Source organism: Brassica napus, unplaced genomic scaffold (genome assembly GCF_020379485.1).
Source record: "Brassica napus cultivar Da-Ae unplaced genomic scaffold, Da-Ae ScsIHWf_2493;HRSCAF=3220, whole genome shotgun sequence".
NCBI lineage: Eukaryota > Viridiplantae > Streptophyta > Magnoliopsida > Brassicales > Brassicaceae > Brassica > Brassica napus.
Window position 1 is genome coordinate 1 of NW_026015820.1, and position 23550 is coordinate 23550.

The 23550-nt window shown below is 36.7% G+C and overlaps 2 protein-coding genes and 2 pseudogenes across 2 annotated transcripts; 2 read left to right on the top strand and 2 right to left on the bottom strand.

The window, feature by feature from the left end:
• Positions 1-7382: 7382 nt before the first annotated feature.
• LOC125601254 lies at positions 7383-10581 on the top strand (annotated as a pseudogene).
• Positions 10582-11121: 540 nt separating this feature from the next.
• Positions 11122-13210, bottom strand: LOC125601255 (thiamine thiazole synthase, chloroplastic). The gene is made up of 3 exons (XM_048773526.1): positions 12695-13210; positions 11597-12085; positions 11122-11467 (listed from the first exon to the last, which is right to left on the bottom strand). The coding sequence occupies exons 1-3, from the start codon at positions 13097-13099 to the stop codon at positions 11306-11308; spliced, it is 1056 nt and encodes a 351-aa protein (XP_048629483.1). The 5' UTR covers positions 13100-13210; the 3' UTR covers positions 11122-11305.
• Positions 13211-15476: 2266 nt separating this feature from the next.
• On the top strand, positions 15477-18988 carry LOC125575588 (annotated as a pseudogene).
• A 2376-nt stretch (positions 18989-21364) lies between these two features.
• LOC106346009 (small RNA degrading nuclease 2-like) lies at positions 21365-23403 on the bottom strand. Its single transcript, XM_013785249.3, has 8 exons — positions 23310-23403; positions 23026-23208; positions 22866-22945; positions 22485-22757; positions 22271-22390; positions 22108-22177; positions 21798-22033; positions 21365-21699 (listed from the first exon to the last, which is right to left on the bottom strand). The coding sequence occupies exons 4-8, from the start codon at positions 22569-22571 to the stop codon at positions 21580-21582; spliced, it is 633 nt and encodes a 210-aa protein (XP_013640703.2). The 5' UTR covers positions 22572-22757; positions 22866-22945; positions 23026-23208; positions 23310-23403; the 3' UTR covers positions 21365-21579.
• Positions 23404-23550: the final 147 nt, after the last annotated feature.

Here is a 23550-nt window from a genome sequence, read left to right on the forward strand (position 1 = left end):
TTCGATCAACTTAGGTGATGATTTTTTGGATGGTTTTTAGATTTTAGTTTTTGTTTTTGTTTTTGGTTTTTGGTTTTTAGATTTTGGTTTTTTAGGTTTTGGTTTTTGTTTTTGCAGTAGTGTTTTAATTTTGAAAACTCGAATGGCATTTTGGTTTTTAGCTTTAGATTTTTTGATTTTACTGTAATTTAGTTTTTTAAAAAATATAAATGATATTTTTTCAGGTTTTAATTAATTTTAGTATATTTTATGTTAATTATTTTCTGTTATTTTTTAAAACGTTAACTTATAATTTAATTTATTTTTTAAACAAACTTAAAATACTATAAGAATATATCACAATTTTCAATAAAATAACACCAATAGATTATTAACAAAACTGCAAAAACTTTACATAAAGTAAAACTTAATAATTAAATTAATTTTAGTGGCCAATTTAAAAGAATGTTCTTAATATATATTATTGTATTTAATTTTAAACACAAATTCTTATTACTAAAACTTATTTTGTTCATACTTATATAGTTAGCTTTTATTTATTTTTCCTATATTAATCCACAAATTATAAAAACATTTTAATTAAAAAAAAAAGAAAAACAAGAAAAACTATTCGTTGGAGATGTAAAACCAAGAAAATTGTTGGATTTTGATTTTTCTTTAGAAAATGACAGTTATTTGAAACTATTTTTCCCTAAAATGCATGAATGTTATAAAAGAACTGGTATTTTATTGTTTCGCAGGAATTTAGATAAGGGCGAAAATTTATACCCGTAGAAACTTTAACACTGATAGAAAGATTTTTCAGAGAGAGAAGAGAAGGTAGGTTTTGAGATGCGTATACAACGAACGTAAATGTTCGTATATATAGAAAGAAATTCACTGTGCAAATAGTGCAGCGGGCCCCACATCTTTTATATTTTTCAACATAAACGGCTGGCTGCTGCTTTCTAGCTGTCTTTCATAACACTCCCCTTGGGGACCGGTGTCACTATCCACTCTCGCTTAACGTCTTTGTTGCCTCCTCGTTAAAACCTTTCCAGGAAAACCCAATGGGAAAAACCATAGTAAGGTAAAAAGAGTACAACCACGTAAGCTCCCCCTCGAATAAGCAGTCATAGATCCTTCTGATGGCGCATTCCAATGTTGTGGATGTGTTTTCTGAATACCGAGGTAGGGAGTGATTTTGTGAAGAGGTCGGCTGCATTGTCGCATGATCGAACATATCTTACTTCAATCTCTTTATTCTTCTCGAGCTCTTGAGTGTATGAGAAGAACTTCGGAGGTATATGTTTGGTTCTATCGCTTTTGATATATCCTTCCTTCGTTTGAGCAACACATGCCGCGTTATCTTCATATAGAATAGTTGGCTCCGTATTTTCGTCAATCCCACTGCTTGAACAGATGTGTCGGCTTATTGATCTTAGCCATACACATTCTCTACTTGCTTCATGGAGTGCAATGATCTCAGCGTGATTTGAAGAAGTAGCAACAAGTGTCTGCTTCTGAGAACGCCAAGATATGGCTGCCTCCAATTGTAAAAACATATCCTGTCTGGGATCGAGCTTTGTGTGGATCTGACAAATAACCTGCATCTGCAAAACCAATCATTTGACCTTTTGAACTTTTAGGATAAAACAAGCCTAAATCAGTTGTTCCTTGAAGGTAACGAAAGACATGTTTATTATTCCATTCCATGTCTTCGCGTAGGAGACGAACTGAATCTCGCTAAAAGATTAACAGCAAAGATATGTCAGGTCGAGTACAATTTGCAAGATACATAAGAGCTCCAATTGCACTTAAGTATGGAGTTTCAGGACCAAGTTTTCTTCATTTTCCTCAGATGGTCGAAACGGATCATTTTCAACATTAAGTGATCTAACGACCATCGGGGTGCTAAGAGGAGTTGCTTTATCCATGTTAAAGCGTTTCAATACTCGTTTGGTATATGTAGACTGGTGTACAAATATACCCTTTCGAGAATGCTCAATTTGTAATCCTAGACAATATTTTGTCTGGCCGAGATCTTTCATCTCAAATTCTCCTTTCAGATAGTTTGATGCCTTTTGGATTTCGTTTTGAGTTCCAATAATATTAAGATCATCAACGTACACCGCGATTATCACAAATCCGGATGTTGTTTTCTTTATGAAAACACAAGGGCATATAGGATCATTCGTGTATCCTTCTTTTGTTAAGTGTTCGCTGAGACGATTATACCACATTCGTCCAGATTGTTTTAACCCATATAATGATCTTTGCAATTTTATTGCACATAACTCTTTAGGTTTGGAACTTAACGTTTCTGGCATTTTAAATCCATCTGGGATTCTCATATAGATATCAGTATCTAATGATCCATATAAATATGCCGTAACGACATCCATGAGACGCATTTCTAAATTTTCATTGGCCGCTAGGCTCATCAGGAATCTAAATGTGATTGCGTCCATGACAGGAGAATAAGTTTCCTCATAATCAATTCCTGGCCTTTGAGAGAAACCTTGGGCTACGAGACGAGCTTTGTATCTTGTAATCTCGTTTTTCTCATTTCTTTTTTTTCGGACAAACACCCATTTGTACCCAACAGGTTTTACATCTTTGGGTGTGAGCACAATAGGTCCGAATACATTTTCGTTTGTTAAGCGAATCTAATTCGACTTGAATTGCATCTTTCCATTTTATCCAGTCATGTCTCTTTTGACATTCATATACAGACTTTGGTTCTGGATCTTCGTTTTCTTCATTTATTTCCTTTGCTAAAAGGTATGAGAAAACGTCATCAATATCATCCATCTCATTTCGTTTCCATATCTTTCCATTATGGATGTAATTGATAGAAATCTCATGATTTCCTTCAGATTCAAGATGCTTTATTTGTCGTTAGATTCACAATTTTCTTCTTCGTCCAAAATATTTTCTGTTATTTTGGGAGTATCATGCTTTTCACATTCCTTACGTTTTCTAGGAAGTTTATCCTTTGAACCAATAGGTCTACCGCGCTTTAAACGTGTTCCTGATTCACGTGTATCAACTGCCGTTCCACCATTTTGTGGTATTTCAATACGAGCAGGAGTATTTGCAGCGGGTATATGTGATTTAGTTACCATTTTGGTATCAGCAAATGCATCAGGTAGCTGATTTGCTATATTTTGTAAATGCATGATACGTCGAACTTCTAGTTCTGACTGTTTCGTAGGAGGATCAAGGTGTAATAACGATGGTACACTCCATTTGATCTCTTTTCCTACTTGTTTATTGTCTCCCCCTAGAGTTGGGAATTCTTTCTCATTGAAATGACAATCGGCAAATCGTGCCGTAAACACATCACCAGTTTGTGGTTCTAGGTATCTTATTATTGATGGAGAATCATAGCCAATATATATTCCCAACCGTCTTTGCGGTCCCATCTTTGTACGTTGCGGTGGTGCTATTGGAATATAAACCGCGCAACCAAAGATTTTTAGATGAGAGATATTTGGTTCTTTTCCAAATGCTAACTGTAATGGGGAATATCTGTGGTATGCACTTGGTCTTATCCGAATTAGTGCTTCTGCATGCAGAATAGCATGTCCCCATACAGAGGTTGGGAGTTTTGATCTCATGATCAATGGCCTTGCAATTAGTTGCAGCCGTTTAATTAATGATTCTGCCAAACCATTTTGTGTATGAACATGAGCAACAGAATGCTCTACTTCAATCCCTGATACCATACAATAATCATTAAAAGCTTGGGATGTGAATTCACCAGCGTTATCTAATCTAACTCTTTTAATTGGATAATCTGAGAACTGTGCTCTTAATTTGATTATCTGAGTTAGAAATCTCGCAAATGCCATATTTCGAGATGATAACAAACAAACATGTGACCATCTACTCGATGCATCGATTAATACCATAAAGTAGTAGAATGGTCCACACGGTGGATGTATTGGTCCACAAATATCACCTTGGATTCTTTCCAAAAACTTTGGTGATTCTTTGTCAACTTTGGTTGGTGATGGTCTTATGATTAATTTCCCAAGAGCACACGCATCACATGTCATTTTATTACTTTGGTATATATCTTGGGTTTTTATTGAATGACCATGTGAGCTTTCAATGATTTTTCGCATCATTGTAGTGCCTGGATGACCAAGGCGATCATGCCATAATGTAACATCTTCTGGATTTCTTTTTATCACAAGATGTGATTCTATAGCATCAATATAAGTGTGATGCAATCCAGAAGGAAGTTCTGGAAATTTTTCCAGTACAAGGCCTTTGCCTGATTTTTCAGAAGTTATATACAAATACTTCTTTCCATTCTCAGTTGCAGACTGAGTGTTATACCCTTGACGGTATATATCTTTGAAACTCAACAAATTTCTCTTAGAATTTGGAGAATATAAGGCATTATCTATGAAAAACTTTGTTCCATTAGGCAATATAAAGTTCGCCTTGCCAATTCCTTTGTAGGACCTGATATTGTGTTTATAGTCATTTTTACTGACTTTAAAGTAGAGAAATATCTCTTATCCTTCAGTATAGTGTGCGTTGTGCCACTATCTGGTATGCAAACTTCTCTACCAATTTGTTTAGTTGTTGTTCCATTTGCTTTCTTATCCATTTCTATAACACATAGTTAATATTAATAAAGAAAATAAACTTTCATAAGTAAACATATTATTCATCAATAACAAGTACACAATAATTATACATTATATATTTTGAAATACAACATTATTTTGAAAGTGAAATACATAATATTTTATGGCATCACTAGGCATTATTAAGCTTGATTAGTACAAGCACTTCAATTATTTTGATGAGTGGCCTCGTCGAAATCTCCCATAAAGTCAGAGGATTCGAGGTATGTCGATGTTGTACCCACAAGGTGTTCATTGAGATTTACTTCCTTTGCCTTGCCTTTAATAGATTCTTGGTACAATTGGCATAGATGCCGAGGAGTTCGACATACTTGAGACCAGTGTCCCTTCGATCCACATCTGTAACAGACGTTCTCATTTTTATGAGTAGGGTTTTCTTGGGTTTCTTTCCCTTTTACCCGATCAGATCGATTCCATGTGTTGGATCCCCTTCCTCTTGGGTTGTTACTCCTTTCATGGTTGCGGTTAAATCGATAACCACGACCACGACCAAAACCACGATTGTGACCACGGCCACGACCACGCCCACGATAGGAATAATTTCCTTTTTCCGGATTTTTTATATCCGTTGCATTTACCTCAGGAAATGCTTTGGTTCCCGTGGGTCGGGCATTGTGGTTTTAATGAGGAGTTCATTATTTCTCTCCGCTATTATAAGCGCCACAGCGAGTTCAGAGAACCTCGTATACCCACAATTTCTATATTGTTCTTGTAGAACATAATGATTTTTGTGGAACGTTTGGTAAGTTTTCTCGAGCATTTCTGCTTCCGAGACAGGCTTACCGCAATAATCTAATTGCACCGCTATTCTCAATATAGCGGAATTGTACGTTTCCACTTTTTCAAAATCTTGAAATCGTAGATTTTTCCACTCATCGAGTGCATGGGGGAGAGTAATTTTCTTTTGGTTATCAAACCTCTCCTTCAGAGCTTTCCAAAGATCTAAGGGATCTTTGGTTCTCGCATAATCATGCGTAAGATTTTCATCTAGATGCCTTCTCAGAAATATCACGGCCTTAGCCTTTTCATGAGAGGTTGATATATTGCCGTCTTTTATTGTTCCGAGTATTTCCTCGGAATCTAGATGAAGCTCCATGTTTGTAACCCATGCCGTGTAGTTTGTCCACGTTACTTCCAATGCCGAAAACTGAAGTTTCTCGATTTTTGCCATTTGTATTTCTAAAGCACATAAATAAAAAATTATTCGAATATTATTCATATTAAAAGGAACCGTTTACATTAATCATGCAAACAATTACAAGGAGAAGCGATGTAAAGAAAATAAACCGATATTCATCTTAAATTCACTCGGAGTAAATTCTCCAACGAATAAACCATAAATGGAAACACAAATAAAAATGGCACATAAAAACAAAAGTGCGCGAATCATCTTTCTTGAAATGAGAAATCGGAGGAGAGCGATTTGAAATTTTTTTTTGAGAGAAGATGAAATGTTTTGGATGATGAAATGGAGTGAAAATGAGTTGTATTTATAGATGGAAATTACTGTTCATGACCGTTGGAGAAAGGAAAAATTTTTGAAATATTTTTTTTGTGACCGTTGGGGTTAAATCGAGTGCACTAAAAATCAGTCTGAAAATATCGTATTAAACAGTCAATCAAATCTATAAAATTTCATAAAAGTAAAAATTATGGCAATGCAATATTTATGTTATGACAACAAATCATGCGACGGCTCAGCCGATCAATGCAGAGTAATAAATAAATTATACGGCGGCTCGGCCGACCAATTAATAATAAACAGAATATAAGGCTCGGCCGACCAATAAATAATAAACAAAATATAAGGCGGCTCGGCCGACCAATAAATAATAAACAAATATAAGGCGGCTCGGCCGACCAATAAATAAATTAAATTACTAGTAAATAATATAGGCGGTATTCCGGCCATTATAACATGATATAAATAATAGTAGAGGCGGTATACCGACCATTATAACAGGGTATAAATGATACAAATAAATTTTACCGAATCGCAGAGTGATCGTGCTGATAACGTGTTATAAAAAGAATTGGTATTTTATGTTTCGCAGGAATTTAGATAAGGGCGAAATTTTATACCCGTAGAAACTTTAACACTGATAGAAAGATTTTATCAGAGAGAGAAGAGAAGGTTGAGGTTTTGAGATACGTAATACAACGAACGTAAATGTTCGTATATATAGAAAGAAATTCACTGTGCAAATAGTGCAGCGGGCCCCACATCTTTTATATTTTCAACATAAATGGCTGGCTGCTGGCTTTCTTAGCTGTCTTTCATACAGGGAATCTATTTTCTTAAAACTTGATTGTCTAAAATTGGTTTTTTTCCAAAATCAAAAGCCAAAACTACTTCAAAATCTGTAAATCACCCTCTTAACTATTCTTTAGAAAACAAAAAAGAAGAAGGAGAGAGAATTAGAATATCAAGTTTGGTCTAAACCAAATTAAACCGACTCAAATAAACCAAAATCAACTTTGGGTTGGGCCTAACATTTAACGGTACGTCAACAACAACACCACAAACTCCTCTCTCTTGTCTCGAACTCGTTTACTAATTAGGGATTTGAAGATAATTAAAGATAGAGATCAACGAGCTTTGACCAAACGATCCAACCTCATATCCACCATCAAAAGTCATTGCTTCTCCAAACACCACCCAATTGAAAAAACCAAAAAATAATGTAAAGAGGAAACAAATGATTACGTAACACATTGCAACCCAAACAAAAAAGTTATTTTGTCTTTGATCTTTTCTCCAAAACTGGACCCTCCCTCTTAAGATCTCTCATTTGTTTTCTTCTGAGAGAATCGATCTTTTGAGAGGGTGCCAGTTTTTTCTTTTCTTCCAAACTTATTTTCTTGATTGTTTCTCTGTTTTTTTATTTTTTAATATCTTTTGGGATTGAAAAACTTGCACAAAAATGTGGGGAGCCCCGGCAGAACCAGCAGATTCTTATTACCAGATTCGCCCTGAGTGCACTGATGTCCCCAATACCAGATTCAAGATCAAAGTATCTTCCTTTCCCCTAATGTCATCTTATTAAATGTTGTTTAGCATTTGGATTGGTTTCTGTTATCTTTGAGATTGGCGATTAGAGTTTCAGACTTTGCTGACTTTATTTTATTTTATTTTATATCATTAGGACATTCTGGTGTTGTTTTATGTTTCATTCCCTTCTCCTGTGTGTGTTAATATTGTATCAGTGTTTTATTTTTATGTTGGAAAATTTTACCATTATTAAGTGTTGTCATGTGTTTGATGATGAAACAAGCAATTGAGCATTACATGTTCTTATTTGTGCTTGTTAATTAAGTTGATCTTCTCATGATTGTTTAGAGAAATGTAGATTCCTCATTGTATTTGGAGTGTGCTCTTAATTGTTTTTTTAATAACAAGAGAGGATGATAGCATTCATTACTAGTTATGTAGTTTCGTAATCAACAATGCTATGTTATGCTATTTTAATTAATTTTGAACCAAACTAAACATAGGTTGTATTTGGTGATTTTGTTTGCCTTTGTTAGGTTTATGCAGGTGGGAATGTGCTCTTAATTTATTTATTTTTAATAACAAGAGAGGATAGCATTCATTACTATATTATTGATGTCAGTGCTATTTTAGTTTCACTTACACATGATTAGGTTTAGAGAATGGCAGAGTTCTCATTGCTGACAGTACTTTTCATTTTCTTTAATTATGTTTGTTGCAGCCTGGTAAAACTCTAAGCGTAAGAAAATGGCAAGCTGCATTTACACAGGAAGGGTTCCTCGATATGGGAAAGACTCTAAATCGAATCCAACGAGGGGTAAAGTCTCAAAAAAACATTGTTTGCAAACACAAATGAATACCTGATAGTCAGCTTATATACCAAAACACCATTTGCTTGCTTTCTTGACTGGGTATCTAGGGGATCCATCCAACGATTAGAGGAGAAGTCTGGGAGTTCTTACTTGGTTGTTATGATCCAAAGAGCACATTGAAGAAAGAGAGCAAATCCGACAACGTAGAAGGTGATATTGTCTTCTTGCATTCTTTTTGGTGCTATATCTTTTTTTTTTACTTAGTACTTTCCCTTTTCAGATCGCAGTATGCTTCTTGGAAGCAGGAATGCAAACAAATGTTTCCAGTCATCGGAAGTGGTGGTTTCATTACCGCACCTGTGATCACCGAGAAGGGTCAACCATTCTCGATCCTCTTGTACTCCAAGAAACAAACTTAGGTAACACAAGTTTGTAGGACGTAGTTGAACATCATGATATGGTAAAACTAAGCATTTTAAGATGATTATTGATAGGTGAAGATTCTGATTTCTTCAAAGAGCTTGAGAGCAGAGGACCCTTGGACAAGAAAGTTATCCAATGGATGCTAACACTTCACCAGATAGGTCTTGATGTAAACCGCACGGATAGGACATTGGTGTTCTACGAGAAGAAGGAGAATCTGTCTAAACTTTGGGACATTCTAGCTCTTTACGCATGGATAGACGATGACGTTGGGTATTGCCAAGGTAAAAAGCCTTTAGATTCAGAGACCGAACACAGTATAAGTTGGTTGGTTCTAATGTTTTTCTTGTGAGCAGGAATGAGTGATCTTTGTTCCCCTATGATTATGCTTCTTGAAGACGAAGCTGATGCTTTTTGGTGTTTTGAAAGATTGATGCGAAGATTGGTACGTTTACATATGTTGTTTTGCGGTTCATGTATGTTTTGTCTTGAGTCTTGACTCTCTCTCTGTCTGTGTAAAGCGAGGAAACTTCAGGAGCACGGGAAGATCAGTTGGAGTTGAGGCACAGCTTACTCATTTGGCTTCAATCACTCAGATCATTGACCCCAAACTTCACCACCACTTAGGTAAAAGCTTTCTCACCCTCACTTGTTGCATATAATTAGGCCTGGGATTTTGAACCGAACCAAACCCGCCGAATTTTTGATTAGTTGGGTTCAGTTCAGCAGGTTTATAAAAAAATTTGGTTTTCGGTTCGGTAATTGGTTAGTTCGGTTTTCCAAACAAAAAAAATTGTTAACAAAATTTCGAACCAAACTAAACGAATTAACTAAAATTTCGAACCAAACTAACCAAAACTACCTGATTTAACCGAATTTTTAACCAAAATATAACTGAAACAAAAAATTCTGGTTAATTTCGGTAAAAAACTTAAATACCGAATACCGAACCAAACTACCAGAATTCCGAACTATCCGACCTGAACCACCCGAACCCCATGCCTATATATAATAATCGTAATATGTTGAGCTTAAAGAGATCTTATTTTGAAATGCAGAGAACTTGGGAGGAGGTGACTATCTCTTTGCTATCCGTATGATAATGGTACAGTTCAGAAGAGAATTCTCTTTCTGCGACTCCTTGTATCTCTGGGAGGTAACGGTTTAGTTCCTCTTTCTATAAGCTCAGAATCATCTATCTTGGACCGCACGCTAATATAGACTGATATTATTTCTGAGCAGATGATGTGGGCATTAGAGTATGATCCGGAGATGTATTCTCTCTACGAGGAGCCTGAGTTCGAGGGAGAGAAAACTGAAGGCTCCTCCAAAGGCAAACCGAAGTCGATAAAACAATGTGGGAAGTACGAGAGGGAGAACATTAAGAACGGTGGGAATAGCGCAGAAGGTCCATTACCTATTTCGGTTTTCTTAGTGGCTAGTGTTTTGAAAGACAAGAGTTCTAAGCTTATGACCGAAGCTCGAGGACTTGATGATGTTGTTAAGGTAATGATGAGAGATCTCACAGTGTTTTTGTCTCTTTAACATCTAAATAATCTTTTGTTTTGCTCAGATCTTAAATGACATAACGGGAAACTTGGATGCTAAGAAAGCTTGTACTGGTGCAATGAAACTTCACAAGAAATATCTAAAAAAGGTTTTAAAGTTTTTCCCTTGTCTCTTAGACTCTTAGATTTGTTTCTGTCACAAGTTTGTACTGATCTTACTCACAATGTAAATTCTTTAGCTGTATTTTAAGTCTCTCTAATCGTTTTCCATTTTGTTATTATAGCAGGCCAGAAATAGCATTGGAGAAGATTCATGAGTAGAGCCTTTTTGTGTATATTGTTTTTTTACGTATCTGATAACTCACAAAACCCGGCGACAAAAAGTTATTTACTGGTCAGAGATATATGATCCCTTGGGTGGCAAGCATTCCCTAACTTACACAGCACACAACAACTTTTCGTTCTAAAGTCTTTCATACAATGATACAAACCCATGTTGTAATATTTGATGTGACAAACCCTTGTGTTCTTTTTTGATTTTGTATTAACAACACAAAGGGAAAAGGTAAAAGCACAGAAAATTTATCTTCCTCCTGGATAACCTCTTTGTATTTATAAGTCGGATTATGTAAATAAAGATGATTTTTTGTCGACTTCAGAGAGAACGCTTGAGCCGTCACGTTTTTGTCAGTTATGAGTGAGCTGCTTGTACTAACAAAACCAATAAAGGATCGGAGAAGAACACAACATAACGAATGAACATAATTAACGCAATTTGACACCAAAGAAACATTTTCATTACAAAGAAGCAAAGACACCAGAAAAGTTCAAAAACATAAATAAGTTTTTAAAACATCTAAACTCCTCCTTTATTGCAACCCCTTCCACATCAGAAGGATCAAGGGAAATTTTCTTACCTTGCACTTAAGCATCTACGGTTTCAGCTGAATCAGCAGCTGCTAACACCAGCTCCGGGCTTAGGTCTCCGACATAGGTTCCATCCAAAGCATTGGGCTGTCCCAAAGCTTTCAGTGCGAGGTGTCCCGCCTTCTGTCCCGATATCATCATAGCTCCAAAGGTTGGTCCCTGCATTACCAATTCATCAACTTAGAACACGATCTTAAAAACTCTGAATATTATTTATTATTATTATTTTTTATTTTTTAAACTATGGATATTAAATCATAAATTAGTCAAGGAAAGGGAGACACTCACCATTCTTGGTGCGCCATCAATCTCAGCAACTTCCATACCGGTCACGATCATACCAGGAACGACCTCCCTAGTCAATCTCACAATCGCATCTTCAGCGGTGTTCATGTCGAGAGCTTTCATCCCAGGAACATGGTCGATCAACCCAATGCTCTTCAACCTCTTCACACCAGTGGCTCCAAAGGGACCGTCGTGACCGCACGAGCTGACAACAATCTTGGCTTCCATGACGTTTGGGTCCATGCAAGACTGTGTGTCGTGGTTCATCGACACAAGAGCCCAGTTAGTCACCACACCACCGACTCTGTTTCCTTTCACGATCAGATCCTCGGCTGCGACGGCGTTGAAGAGCTTGACGTTGGGACGAGCCAAAAGCTTGCTCATGATGGTGGACGTGAAGAGAGCAGCGTGCTTGATAACGACGTAGTTGTCTTGCTCATCGTAAGGTACACCAATCTCATCAAGGAACAAGTGAGCTGGTTTGCGAACAATCTGTCAAATACGAATACACAATTTTCAGAAAATCTGGCATTTTGAGTTTTGGTTTTCAATTCTAGAGATATACGATCCATCCATCCATTCGTTCTTTATAAAATTCGGTGGTTTTAATTTGATTATTTTTTTTTTTCGGTTCGGATTTGAGAACGGTTAATATCCGAGAAAATTTTCAGGTTAATTTGATTTTCTGGATAATTTCGGTTAATTGGATAAATTTTATGGATAATTTTTATTTTTTTTAAAAAAAATTGGGTAATTCAAAATTTTCGAATAAAATATAGTTTGGATCATTTGAAATATTTTGGACAAAAAAAACATTGGATAATTCATTTTTGGAATAAATAATTATTATTAGGATATTTGGTTATTGCAAAACTAAATATAATTAGTATTTTTAGATATGTAAACTATATTCTAAATTTGGATATCTATTGTTCGGTTTTGGTTCAAAAAAGTTCTGGTTCGGCTTTTCGGTTCCAGAAATAAAAGATCCATGCATAAAATTCTGTTCGGTTTGGATTCCCATTTTTCGGTTTGATACAGTACGGCTCATTGTTTCCAAGTTAATGTGTTAACTCTTAAGAGAGAGAGAGAGAACATTACCATGGCGGAGAAAAGCTGACCACCGAGCCACGCGCCACCACCGGGACTGACAGATTGTTCGATGATTGCGACCTGAACGTTAGGGTTCTTGCTGATCTCGTAAGCGCATGATAAACCAGCGGACCCAGCGCCAACAACGACAACATCAGTCTCGGCGTATGTGATCATATCCGTCATGTACCTCCTCGTCATCTCGCGAGACACGATCGACTCCTTGATCGGAGCGAAAGTGAAGGCGTTCAGATCGTAACCAGCAGTGGCGCGAACAGAGACGGTAGAGAAAGATCGTGGTTTGAGACCGACGGAGACAGGTGATGCGGAGATGGATGAGCCATGGAAAGAGGAGTCGAAAAGTCTCTGAGGCTTGGTGGAAGAGAGGGAGAGAGTAGAAGTAACGGCCGCCATTTGAGAGAGAGCGTTTAGGTTTTGTGTGATGATGATGGTGAAGTGAAACTATGGTGGCTTTAAATTAGAAGAAGAGATATCTGGAGAGTCAGAGATAAGGAATGAATGGTCCTCGTGGTTTTTGTATTCAAGTACAGTTTATGGTTATAAATATCAGGAAGCTTTTGTCTGGACGTACGTCTTACCATTTGCTATGAGTGTGTGGTGACACGAACACAAGAAAGTGAAATATCTTTGTACGATAGATATGGATTTGGATTTTACTTGTGAAAAAGACAGTTCGTTATTTATGGTGTCCAAACAAAAAAAAAATCATTATTTATTATACATCAATTTTTATTATTTTTGTGATTTAGGAGAGGGATGTTCTTTTTGGTCGTGGAATCTTTTATTTTCTTGTGGAGCAAAATAAAATATGCAATTAATTAGTAGCCAAAATCTGCAGTCCACAACTTGAAGTTGTTGCTTAACGTAATTTCTTTTGAATTAGGACCATGTTTAACTGCTTTTTGTACATGGTCAAAGATGATCCTGATATTTAGACTCATAAAAGAATGACTAGTGAGTAGTGAGTAATGTTAAGTGCTCAAGTGAAAATGGTGACATTTTTTCTGTTACAAAACGTATTTGTATTCGAGAGTTGATTCTGATGAATATGTTACAGCTCCACCGAACTACTTACAATACAAACATATGCCGCAAAAAAAAACATATGCGGTTTATTGACAATGGAAATAGTGGTCTTGGGTGTAACCTTTCAGGATTTTCTAAATTATGAAAAGATAGAGTTATAAAAAGTCTTGAATAAATTTTTCCAAAGTCCGAGTTTTGTAAACAAAAGGGTCGACTAACATTTGTTTGTTTTGGTTTTTATTTGCAGTTACATGATCCCAACTTCAGTCATCAAGCATTTATTGACTTAGGTTGACAAAGTTTTTTTTTATTGACTTATGCATGGTGTGAAAAAGGTTCCTGGTTCGCTGGATAGATCGTGTCAATCTATGGAGAATGCTTAAATACGTACACTTCAAAATGAGTCATGAAAGGACAAGAATACTAATAAATAGAATAAATCCGTTGTCAGCTGCTCATAAAATTCTGGAAAAGATGACAACATTCTGCAATTGATGGCGTTCCTTAGGAAATGATCATATGAGCTTATGTTTAGTTTTCTTTTCTTTCTTTAAGCTAACGAAAATAGTTACATTATTACATATATTGCTTCCAAGTGATGAATTTTTATGTGATATTATATTTGCTTCATGTAGTTTTTAGTGACTTTTTATGTCAAATGATGTAATTTATTGTTCCCTACGTTCTTGTTTAATCGTTGTTTCGCATTGGATTTGAATGGAGAAGAATCGCAAACAGTAGGCAGGGGCCAATGACAAATATCTTTTTGGTACACACAACTATACATATATGGCTTAACCATATGCAATCATGGCTTAGACACAAGACAGAGATTTCTTCCTTCCCTTCATTCCCATACGACCCCAAACCTCTTTACATAAGAATACTTCTAAAACGTAAAATTAAGAGAATGACCAGAGACATTGTGTGAAAAGACATCAAGCTCAAAGTTCAAAAAAAGAAAAGACAAGAAGCTCAAGAATGAGAAAGTTAGAGGGAAGCCAGACCAAGAGTAACCTTGTGGATCATTTCAGCAAATATCTTTTGAGGTAATCAAACCAAAACACAGAGAGTAACGCCTATTCGGAAGAGATTTCCTCTTTCTCTTCATGCCAGATACTTGAACCAGAGACACTTGTATTTCTCTACATTAAGATACATCTAATACGTAATTATCTTTAAACCGAGTTGTGAATCTTAAATATTTAACCCATACAACTAGTTTAAAATATAGAAATAGAAAAAGTAAAGTAATGAAATTCTTCATGTAAGACTTGGCACACGTCACGGAAAATAAAATAATAAAAGAATAGCCCACGTCGTAGTAACTTTGGTGGATTTTTGATTGGGTTAGCATTTAGGGTAGAATGAATGATGAATTTAAAAATAAGCTAACTTGGTTCAATTAATATATGGAAGGTTTTTTGGTTTAATTATTGGTATAACAAACATTTAACAATTATTAATTTTATATAAATAAATAACAGGAAAAGAGACGTGCAAGGTGAGTCGCTGTCCCCCTCTCTGTAGTAAATCAAAGACGATACGTAAAAGAGATGTTAATCCTCTTGATATTGGTTTTTCATTTAAAAAAAAAATAAATAAGAAAAAACCAATTAAATGAAAATAGAAAGAGGTTTGGTCTCTTACCGTAACATATTTTCCCCCTTTCTTGTTCCTAAACGTTTCCTAATCTGATTCCTCCTTTCGGACACGCTAAATCCCTTCTTTCTGGGTTTCTCATTTTCATTTTCTCTGCCTCAATTTTCCATCAAAACACACACAAAATTACTGCTTTATTTCTTCGTCTTTTTTCTTTCTTTCGATTTTAGGTATTATATCATCACCATCATCTTCTTCCTTAACGATTCAGCTTAACTATTTTCAGCTCGATCGCTGATTCTTTCTTCAGGGTTTTGCAAATTTTCAATTTCTTTGCTTTGATCAAAGCTTTAATCTTCACAAAAATCAGAAAATTGGAAGCAATCTCAGGCGTATAGATATTGAATTGGAGAAGGGTAACGAGTTATGAGGAAACACGGCGACGTTTCTCCGAAGCCGACAACTTCCGACGGAGGAGTTGTGTCTCGATCAGCTCGGACCTCGTTCCGTGCTCTGTTTCGTGTCATTTCCTCTGGTGCTTCCACCGTCGCTCGCTCCGCCGCATCCGCCGCTTCTTCCGCCGTTAACCGTGACGTTGAATCTCTTCACGATCAGGTTAAAAATAAATAAATTGCAAATTAAGCAACTTTATCTGTGTTGTTATCCAAAGTTATATAATGGGTTTGCTTCATTTGTTTGATAGCTTTTAAAAGATTGGACCTTTTAGGTTGTGGGCTGTTTTGCTTTCTCGAAATCTTGGAACTTTTTTTTTTTTTTATGCAAAAATTGGAACTTTACCTGTGATGTTTGTCAAAGTTAGGAGCTTTCTATAATGGGTTTGTTTCATTTGTTTTAAAAGCTTTAAAAAGATCGAACCTTTATAAGGTTGTGGAGTGTTCTGTTTTATTTAAAAGTTGGATTCTTTATTTAGGTACTATGGGCGGGGTTTGATAAGCTGGAGAAAGAAGACGGCGACACACGGAGAGTTCTCTTACTTGCGTTTCACTCCGGTTTCCAAATTTGGGATGTTGAAGAAACGGATAACGTTCATGTTTTGTCTCTTCCCACGACGATGGACAAGCGTCATTCATGCAAATGCTACCGAACCCTATAACATCGGAGGAGTTGACGATAGGTTCTCCGAGAGCCGTCCGCTTTTGGCTGTCTGTGGTGACAGTTCTTGGGAAGAGCAGAGCGTTTCCGACAGCCCTGGAAGCGAAACCGTGGTGGTTCCTACGAATGTGCATGTCTACTCTCGTTAAAGTCTCAGTCTTATGTCCATACGTTGAGGTTCCGGTCTGTTATCTATACCGTTAGGTGTAGTTCTCGGATTGTTGCTGTACTCCAAGCATCTCAGGTTCGAGTTTTGTCCTATTATGTCTGATTCTGTTTTTTGTGATTTGTAACTAACAAGTGCCATTGAACTTTGTTAGATACATTGTTTTGACGCTAAGACATTGGTGAAGGAGTACATGATTGTCACTAACTCAATAGCCTATGGCTCCTTGGGGTTGGATACGGTCCTCTCGCCGTTGGTCCACGGTGGATTGCTTATAGCGGAAGCCGTGTCGCTGACTCAACTTCCACGCTATTCAATCCGGAACTCATCACACTGTCATCGTCACCGAGTGTTGCGCAGTTTGCAAGAGAATCTAGCAGGCAGATCGCTTCTGGGATCGTGACGCTTGGTGACAAAGGGTACAAGTCATTCTCTAGGTACTGCTCGGAGGTTTTGCCTAATCCGTATATTCCTGTTTGAAAGGCATTGGTGTTGCTAATGACAACGTGGTAGACGCAGATAGCGTAGGGATGGTATATACTCCAAATCCTCCTCTGGTTAATGATCCATTGATCTGTGCTTTTATACATATATATATTTATATATATGTTTGTGGTGTGGTGTGTGCAGGTTATAATCAAAGATATTATAAGCAAAAGCGTTATAACGCAGTTTTAAGGCACACAGAGTCCTATTTCAGCTTTGAGCTTTGATCCAAGCGGCATGCTTTTGGTGACTGCTTCGATTCAGGGACATAATATTAACGTCTTCAGGATAATGCCGAGAGCCTCTACAAGTGCAAGTGGTGATGCGTCTTTTGTGCATCTGTTCAGACTCCAGCGTGGATTTACTAATGCGGTAAGTAAGACATCAGTTTGAGATTAGACCTCACCTATTGATTAGGATTAGGATTAATCTGAAGGAGGTTTCTATTTCAGGTGATACAAGACATCAGTTTCGGCAATGACAGCAGTTTGATAGCCATTAGCTCTTCAAGAGGGACAAGTCATCTGTTTGAGATTAATCCCGAGGGAGAAGGAAACGCTCCTATTCCTCTATCAGCGGTTAATAGGATAAGAATGGAAACATCAGCGGATGGATGGGAACAATGAGCGGTGCTGCAGCTGCAGCAGCTGGAATGGTTGGAGGCTCTCTTCCTGGTGCAACCGCATCAGCTTTCTGTTACTCCGTCGAACAGAATAAGAACAACCTCCTCTATGGCTCTTCTCCTGCTTCTGATAATAGCTTAAAGAGGAATCTTCTAGTGTTTGCTCCTTCTGGATGTATGACTCAGTATGCGTTAAAGGCAAATCAGGTTGGGGATGGTGGTCATGAGATAGCAGGTTTGATTTTGAGTCTGGTTCAGAGACTGAAGGGAAAGTGGCGGTTGAGCCAATAAGAAGGTGGTCCATGATCCAGAACCAATCTAGAAGAGAGATGCAAGATCAACACAGTGATGTATATGGAGGTGGGGCAAGTTCGGATTCTAAGAGTAAAGTGTTTCCGGAGATCGTTAGGAAGCAGAGTGCTGATGAGTCTTGGAAAGTTACTAAGAGAGGAAAGGCTCGTGTGGAGGATAAGCATCAGATGTACATGTCTGAAGCAACTGCAAATGTATGAGCCGAGTCAGTTACCATTATGGGGAAGGAGAAATGTAAAACTCTCTTCCTTTTGTTTCTTGAGAGAGATAATGATCTTAATGTGTTTGTGTGTGGATGTGTCTAATTCTTTGTGTTTTGCACAAAACAGTTTAGGTTTCAAGAGTGGGTGTTGGATGTGGATGAAGAGAGTAATGGTGGAGGAGGGGAGATGGAGATTGAAGGAATCCAAACAAGAACGGTTGAAGCAAGGACAAGAGGTTTGGTTCCAGTTTGGGGTTATCTCCAGTCTCCAAAACCCCAACAAGTGATGAGAGAGTGAGTTTCTGGAATCTGCTTACTCTCACTACTTGTTTTTTTCTTCTCTTGACACTAATACTATGCCACAGATCATTCCAGAGTCCAAGGAACACTACACAAGGTGATCAGGTGACTCCCCTAGAGGGTCATGGAACAGAGACCGAGTTCGGAGTTGTACATGGCAAGGAAGAGAACTTGAGATCAGAAGAAGAGAGCGTGAGGTCTGAAGAAGGGAGCTCGATATCAGAAGAAGAGACCTAAAGCACGCCTGGAGATAATGAAGGTATTACAAAAGAGTTGGAATAGAAGGTGATGGATGTTGTTATTCGTTTATTTATTTCACCACAAATTCAGCTTCAAGTTCAACATACAGAAGAACAAACATAACTGTGGAAAAATTGTATAGAAAAAGAAAAAGTAAAAAAAAATTGACATATTGTTTAGATGTAAATAGGAATATACTTTTTCTTTTTGTTACCGATGCCCTACTCTGTTTACTGCACACTGGAACAAGTTTGAACATAAAGAAAAGTTTCTACCACTTACAAATGTGTTCAAAGCATGAAAAACGTTTTTTGAATGATTAAAATATTTTGAGTTTTTGAAAATCTACATTATATATGTAATTTAACTCAATTTTGGAGAATAATCTTCTTTCAATGGTATGCATGTGACTTATTAGATTTTATTAGGTAGGTAACCTGAGAGTTTTACTGATACGTCCAAGGCCGGCTTAACTTTTCGTTGGGTCCAAGGACAATGTTTTTTTTTGTATGAATTATAGATGATAAAAAAAAAATTATTGGCTCTTGTTTAAAAAAAATTGGACACACCCTTTTATCGTTAAATTTTATTAGTTTTAGGGTGGATCCCGGGCGGATGCACTGTTTGTCCTCCTTCCTGAACCGGCTCTGATTACGCCCAAGGAATGGTACAATGAATTTTTTTAATGAACAGAATTGCAGATTTTCAAAATGACATTGATGCTAGGCGGACATGTTTGTTTATCAACGGTTTTTTTTTTTTTTTTTTGATAACTCTGGTATCTGGGCAGCCACATTCCCACCTATCCTCCTGAAAGGGGTCCAGCGCCCCAACGGAAGGGATGTTAAATCCGTTGTGGCCAAGGCTCGAACCCGGATGACAGACAGTACAGCTGTACCTCCTTTACCACCAAGCTACGAGCGCTTGGTTGTTTATCAACGGTTTAAGCTGCCTAAATGAGTGTTAAGGAAGGTTAATCTTCTTAAAATGATTGTCTAATGCGCCAGTACGCAAGAATGGGTCCGTAAACATGGAGCAATATTGTTGCGTTACTTTTTGGTCAGAAACGCGACTGTTGTTACGCTCGTCTCGGGATGGACTTTGGAATAGTACAGACTATACAGTAGAATCTTTTTGTCAACTTTTTCATTAATAAATTTAGACACTGGTATTAAAACCCTAACCACATGAAAAACTAACTGGGAGATGTTCTTTGGACAAGATAGATTCATTGCTTCGAGCAAAATGTATTTGTCAATGTTATTCGAGTGAATATTGCAACTACACACACTAAGAGTTGTTATTCCTATAAAGATACTTCTTGGGGTTATAGGCCTGCTCAATTAACATTGAAAATGTTAATATGTAGATGGTTCCGAAGTGGTATTACGTTGAAAATGTCAATTTGTTCAATATTGGTTTCGTACTGAGAGTTGTTTTTGTTTTTTCTGTAGATTGAGGTTGATATAGATGACTACATCGTATAAAGGCGTGAGAATATTATCCGATATATGAATCCGTACCTGAACCAAAACCAGAAAAATCCAAACCGAATTAATAAAATAGCCAAACGGATATTAAATTAAGAGAGACCGGATATTCGAACCCAAACGGATATCCACAGATAACCAAACATATGTAATTATGTATAATTAACCTTATTTTTCTTGTTTACTACTTCTCTCATTTTATTTAAATATTTATATTGATGCGGTACATACTTTGAAATCATATAAGATATATATAATTATGGACAAAATAATTTGATACTCACCTAAAATGCATGTCAAGATTTTAGTTTCATGCATTAACAAAATTACATCTAAATTTTAAAAACAACCGAATTAGTGTCTTTTATTTTTAAAATGTTATCTCCAAATCTATTAATCATTTAATTTATTAAAAATATAAGTTATATTTTTAAATACAAGAAACTTGAGAAATAAAGAATTTAATTATTAAAAAAAAACTAAATATCCGAATCTGATCCGAAATAACCGAATCCGAACTAAAAATATTCAATCCGAAGTACATGAATATCGAATTCGAATACGGATTCTATACTCCTATACCTAGATACCTGAAAATTTGAAATACCGATCCGAACCCGAACGTGTATCTGAACTTGCACTCATAATCATATCCGCCAGAAAGAAACCATCGTAGATCTTAAGTTTGAAACTCAAGATCATTAGCTGGTTTCAAGAACTCAAGCTTGATTATGTTTTTTTTGTTGGTTGTTAAAAACATTTTGTAATGGAAGAAAAACGAAAGATTCCTATCAAGGTATTTGATAATAATAAAGCGTTTGAAATGGTCTTTGGCATATGGCAATATGGCATGGCCCCTTTCTTCAACATGCATATCGTGAGAAAATCTCCAAAACGTACATTTTTTTCGAAACATGCGAGTAAGCAAATTCTTTAATTCCAACATTCCTTTCCTATTCACATTGGCTTAATGTGACAAACAGCAAAAGTTTCTGTTTTCCTCATCCCGGAAATAACAATTGAAGAAATATCCAACAAAGAAAGTACCACCGCCATGACCAATTCTGCTGTGAGACCACATGTTCTTGAAAGAAAAATTCGATCAAGTAGAACTTCTTAGGATAATCATTTTTCACGTTTTAATTACCAGTAGCTAATAACTAAGTTAAGGAGAACATTAATACAAGCACGTTTAGAAACATTGCAAATTAGGAGATAGTAAAAGGGCAAGAGCATTCCGATAGGCTATCTTCCAGGATACAGCTTTTCACGGTTCTCTTATGAGTTTATTCTTCACTTTGCGAAAGTTGGCTCTCACAAGGCTGACTTCCACGATGGTTTACACCAGGGTGGGGACGCATTGTTTCTCATGGGTCGCTTAGAAAGAACATTCTTCTTCATTGGCAAGAGTCCTGACTCATCAGTTTTCAACATCTGCATGGATAGATAGAGAGAGAATTATGTTCGGTCTTTTCCATTGAATTTAGATGTAATTAGAAAAAGAAAAAAAAAAAAATTTCCACAGCCTTTACCTCATCAGGTAGTGGAACAGAGGTGCGTGCTCCGTGCTCCAATATAGCAAGCACAAGTTTCATTGAAGCTATAGCTTCATGAACACATCTGCCACGAGATTTCGGTATTTCGTATCCCAAAACAGACTTGCACAGGTGATCTAAAGAGGGCCTTGGAAGCTTTCCGATACAAGGAGAGATATCATACTTGAACAATAGAGAGGTATCGATAACTCTTGCATGATCCATCTTTAAAGCTGATTTGAGTAAAGTCACAAGTCAGTACACACTAATAAAAGGTGGAAAAGAAGAGAAGAAAGATGTATTATACCTTTGAGATCCTTGTTCAAAAGGTGACCGACCATTATAGTTCCCGTGGGTAATAATCCCAGCAATTTTTCCTGAGCAAAATGATACACAAGATGATGATGACCGGCAAAAAAAAAAAGAAGGAAAAAAACTAACAAAAAACTGGAAAAAAGTCTACTACCTACCTGTATATCTGACAAAGGAGTAGCATTTGATAAATGAAGAACACGAGAATCGAGTCCGGTAATGCTAGTCCTGTAGTTGATAACAGGCTGATTTGGTTCGACAAGCACATCAAGAATCACCTAGTTGATTTGATGAATTATTATTAGTACTATCTGATTAGAGGAAGGAAAGGATTCTTAATAATTAAAAAAAAAAAAAAAAAAAAGAAGAAACCTTGAGATTGCGGTCAACAGCAGCAACTCTAACAGCAGCTTCAGTGTTATCTAGACAGAGAACCTTCTCGCAACAAACGGCAATCATCTCGGTTTTGCTAATATCAAAAGGCTTCCCTGAGCGGAAAGAATAGGAAATAATTGGTGCGAAACGGCTAATAGGTTCACGAAGTGGGCTCCCTATGATCCCCGTAAGGACCCAGTCCTTGGAGTTATACGGGATCAAAAAGTCGAATGGGTACTCGTCATGTGTAAGAGTCTTTCGAACTAATCTCTGCAAGTAAATATAAATAGAGAGAGAGAGAGAGAGAGTTGATGAAAACGAATTCAAAAAAGGAAAAAAAAAAAAAAAACTCCCGACAGAACAAAGAAGACAACAAACCTGCTCAGCTGTCTCGTTCGGGTATTTGTATGAGTAGTCGCAAACCTGGGGTCGGCTGGATTCAAAAGCAAAGCCAATTTCTGGAAACAAAGAAAAAGAAAAACAATTTCAAGTCGGTCCACACAAAAAAAAAAGGAGTAATTTGAATAAACAATTGTACCCTGGAATCGTCTTTCTTGTTGATTGAAGTAAGGAACTGGATCAAGGCAGGGTCTGGTCGTGAATTGGGATCAAAGCATATATCTGCGCTTCTTGGGTCGTAAAAATTTAGAAATTCATTCCATGTTCCGTGCTCCCCTGACAAACCCATACGATGCACTGTTTTCGTCAGCTCTACTAACTCCTACAACCACAATCAACCACGTTAAAATAGAGAGAGAGAGAGCCAAAACGACCAAAAATCTAATCCCCAAAATATATATAACTCTATTGTCGATCACTTACCGTTCTCTCCCTTGTGGCTATTATGTACTCCATAACCTAGACCCGAGCTTGCGGAATACCTAGAATAGAAGATATAAAACTATTGTTAGGTTCGGCTTTCAACTTTTATACACAAGTCCCAATGACACATTGGCTTTTTAGAGATGTTTATTTACTGAAAAAGAAGTTTTTTTACTTTTATCATTCATCAGTATATATATCTCAACTATATATAAGAAGGTTATCTTTCTATGAATTTGAT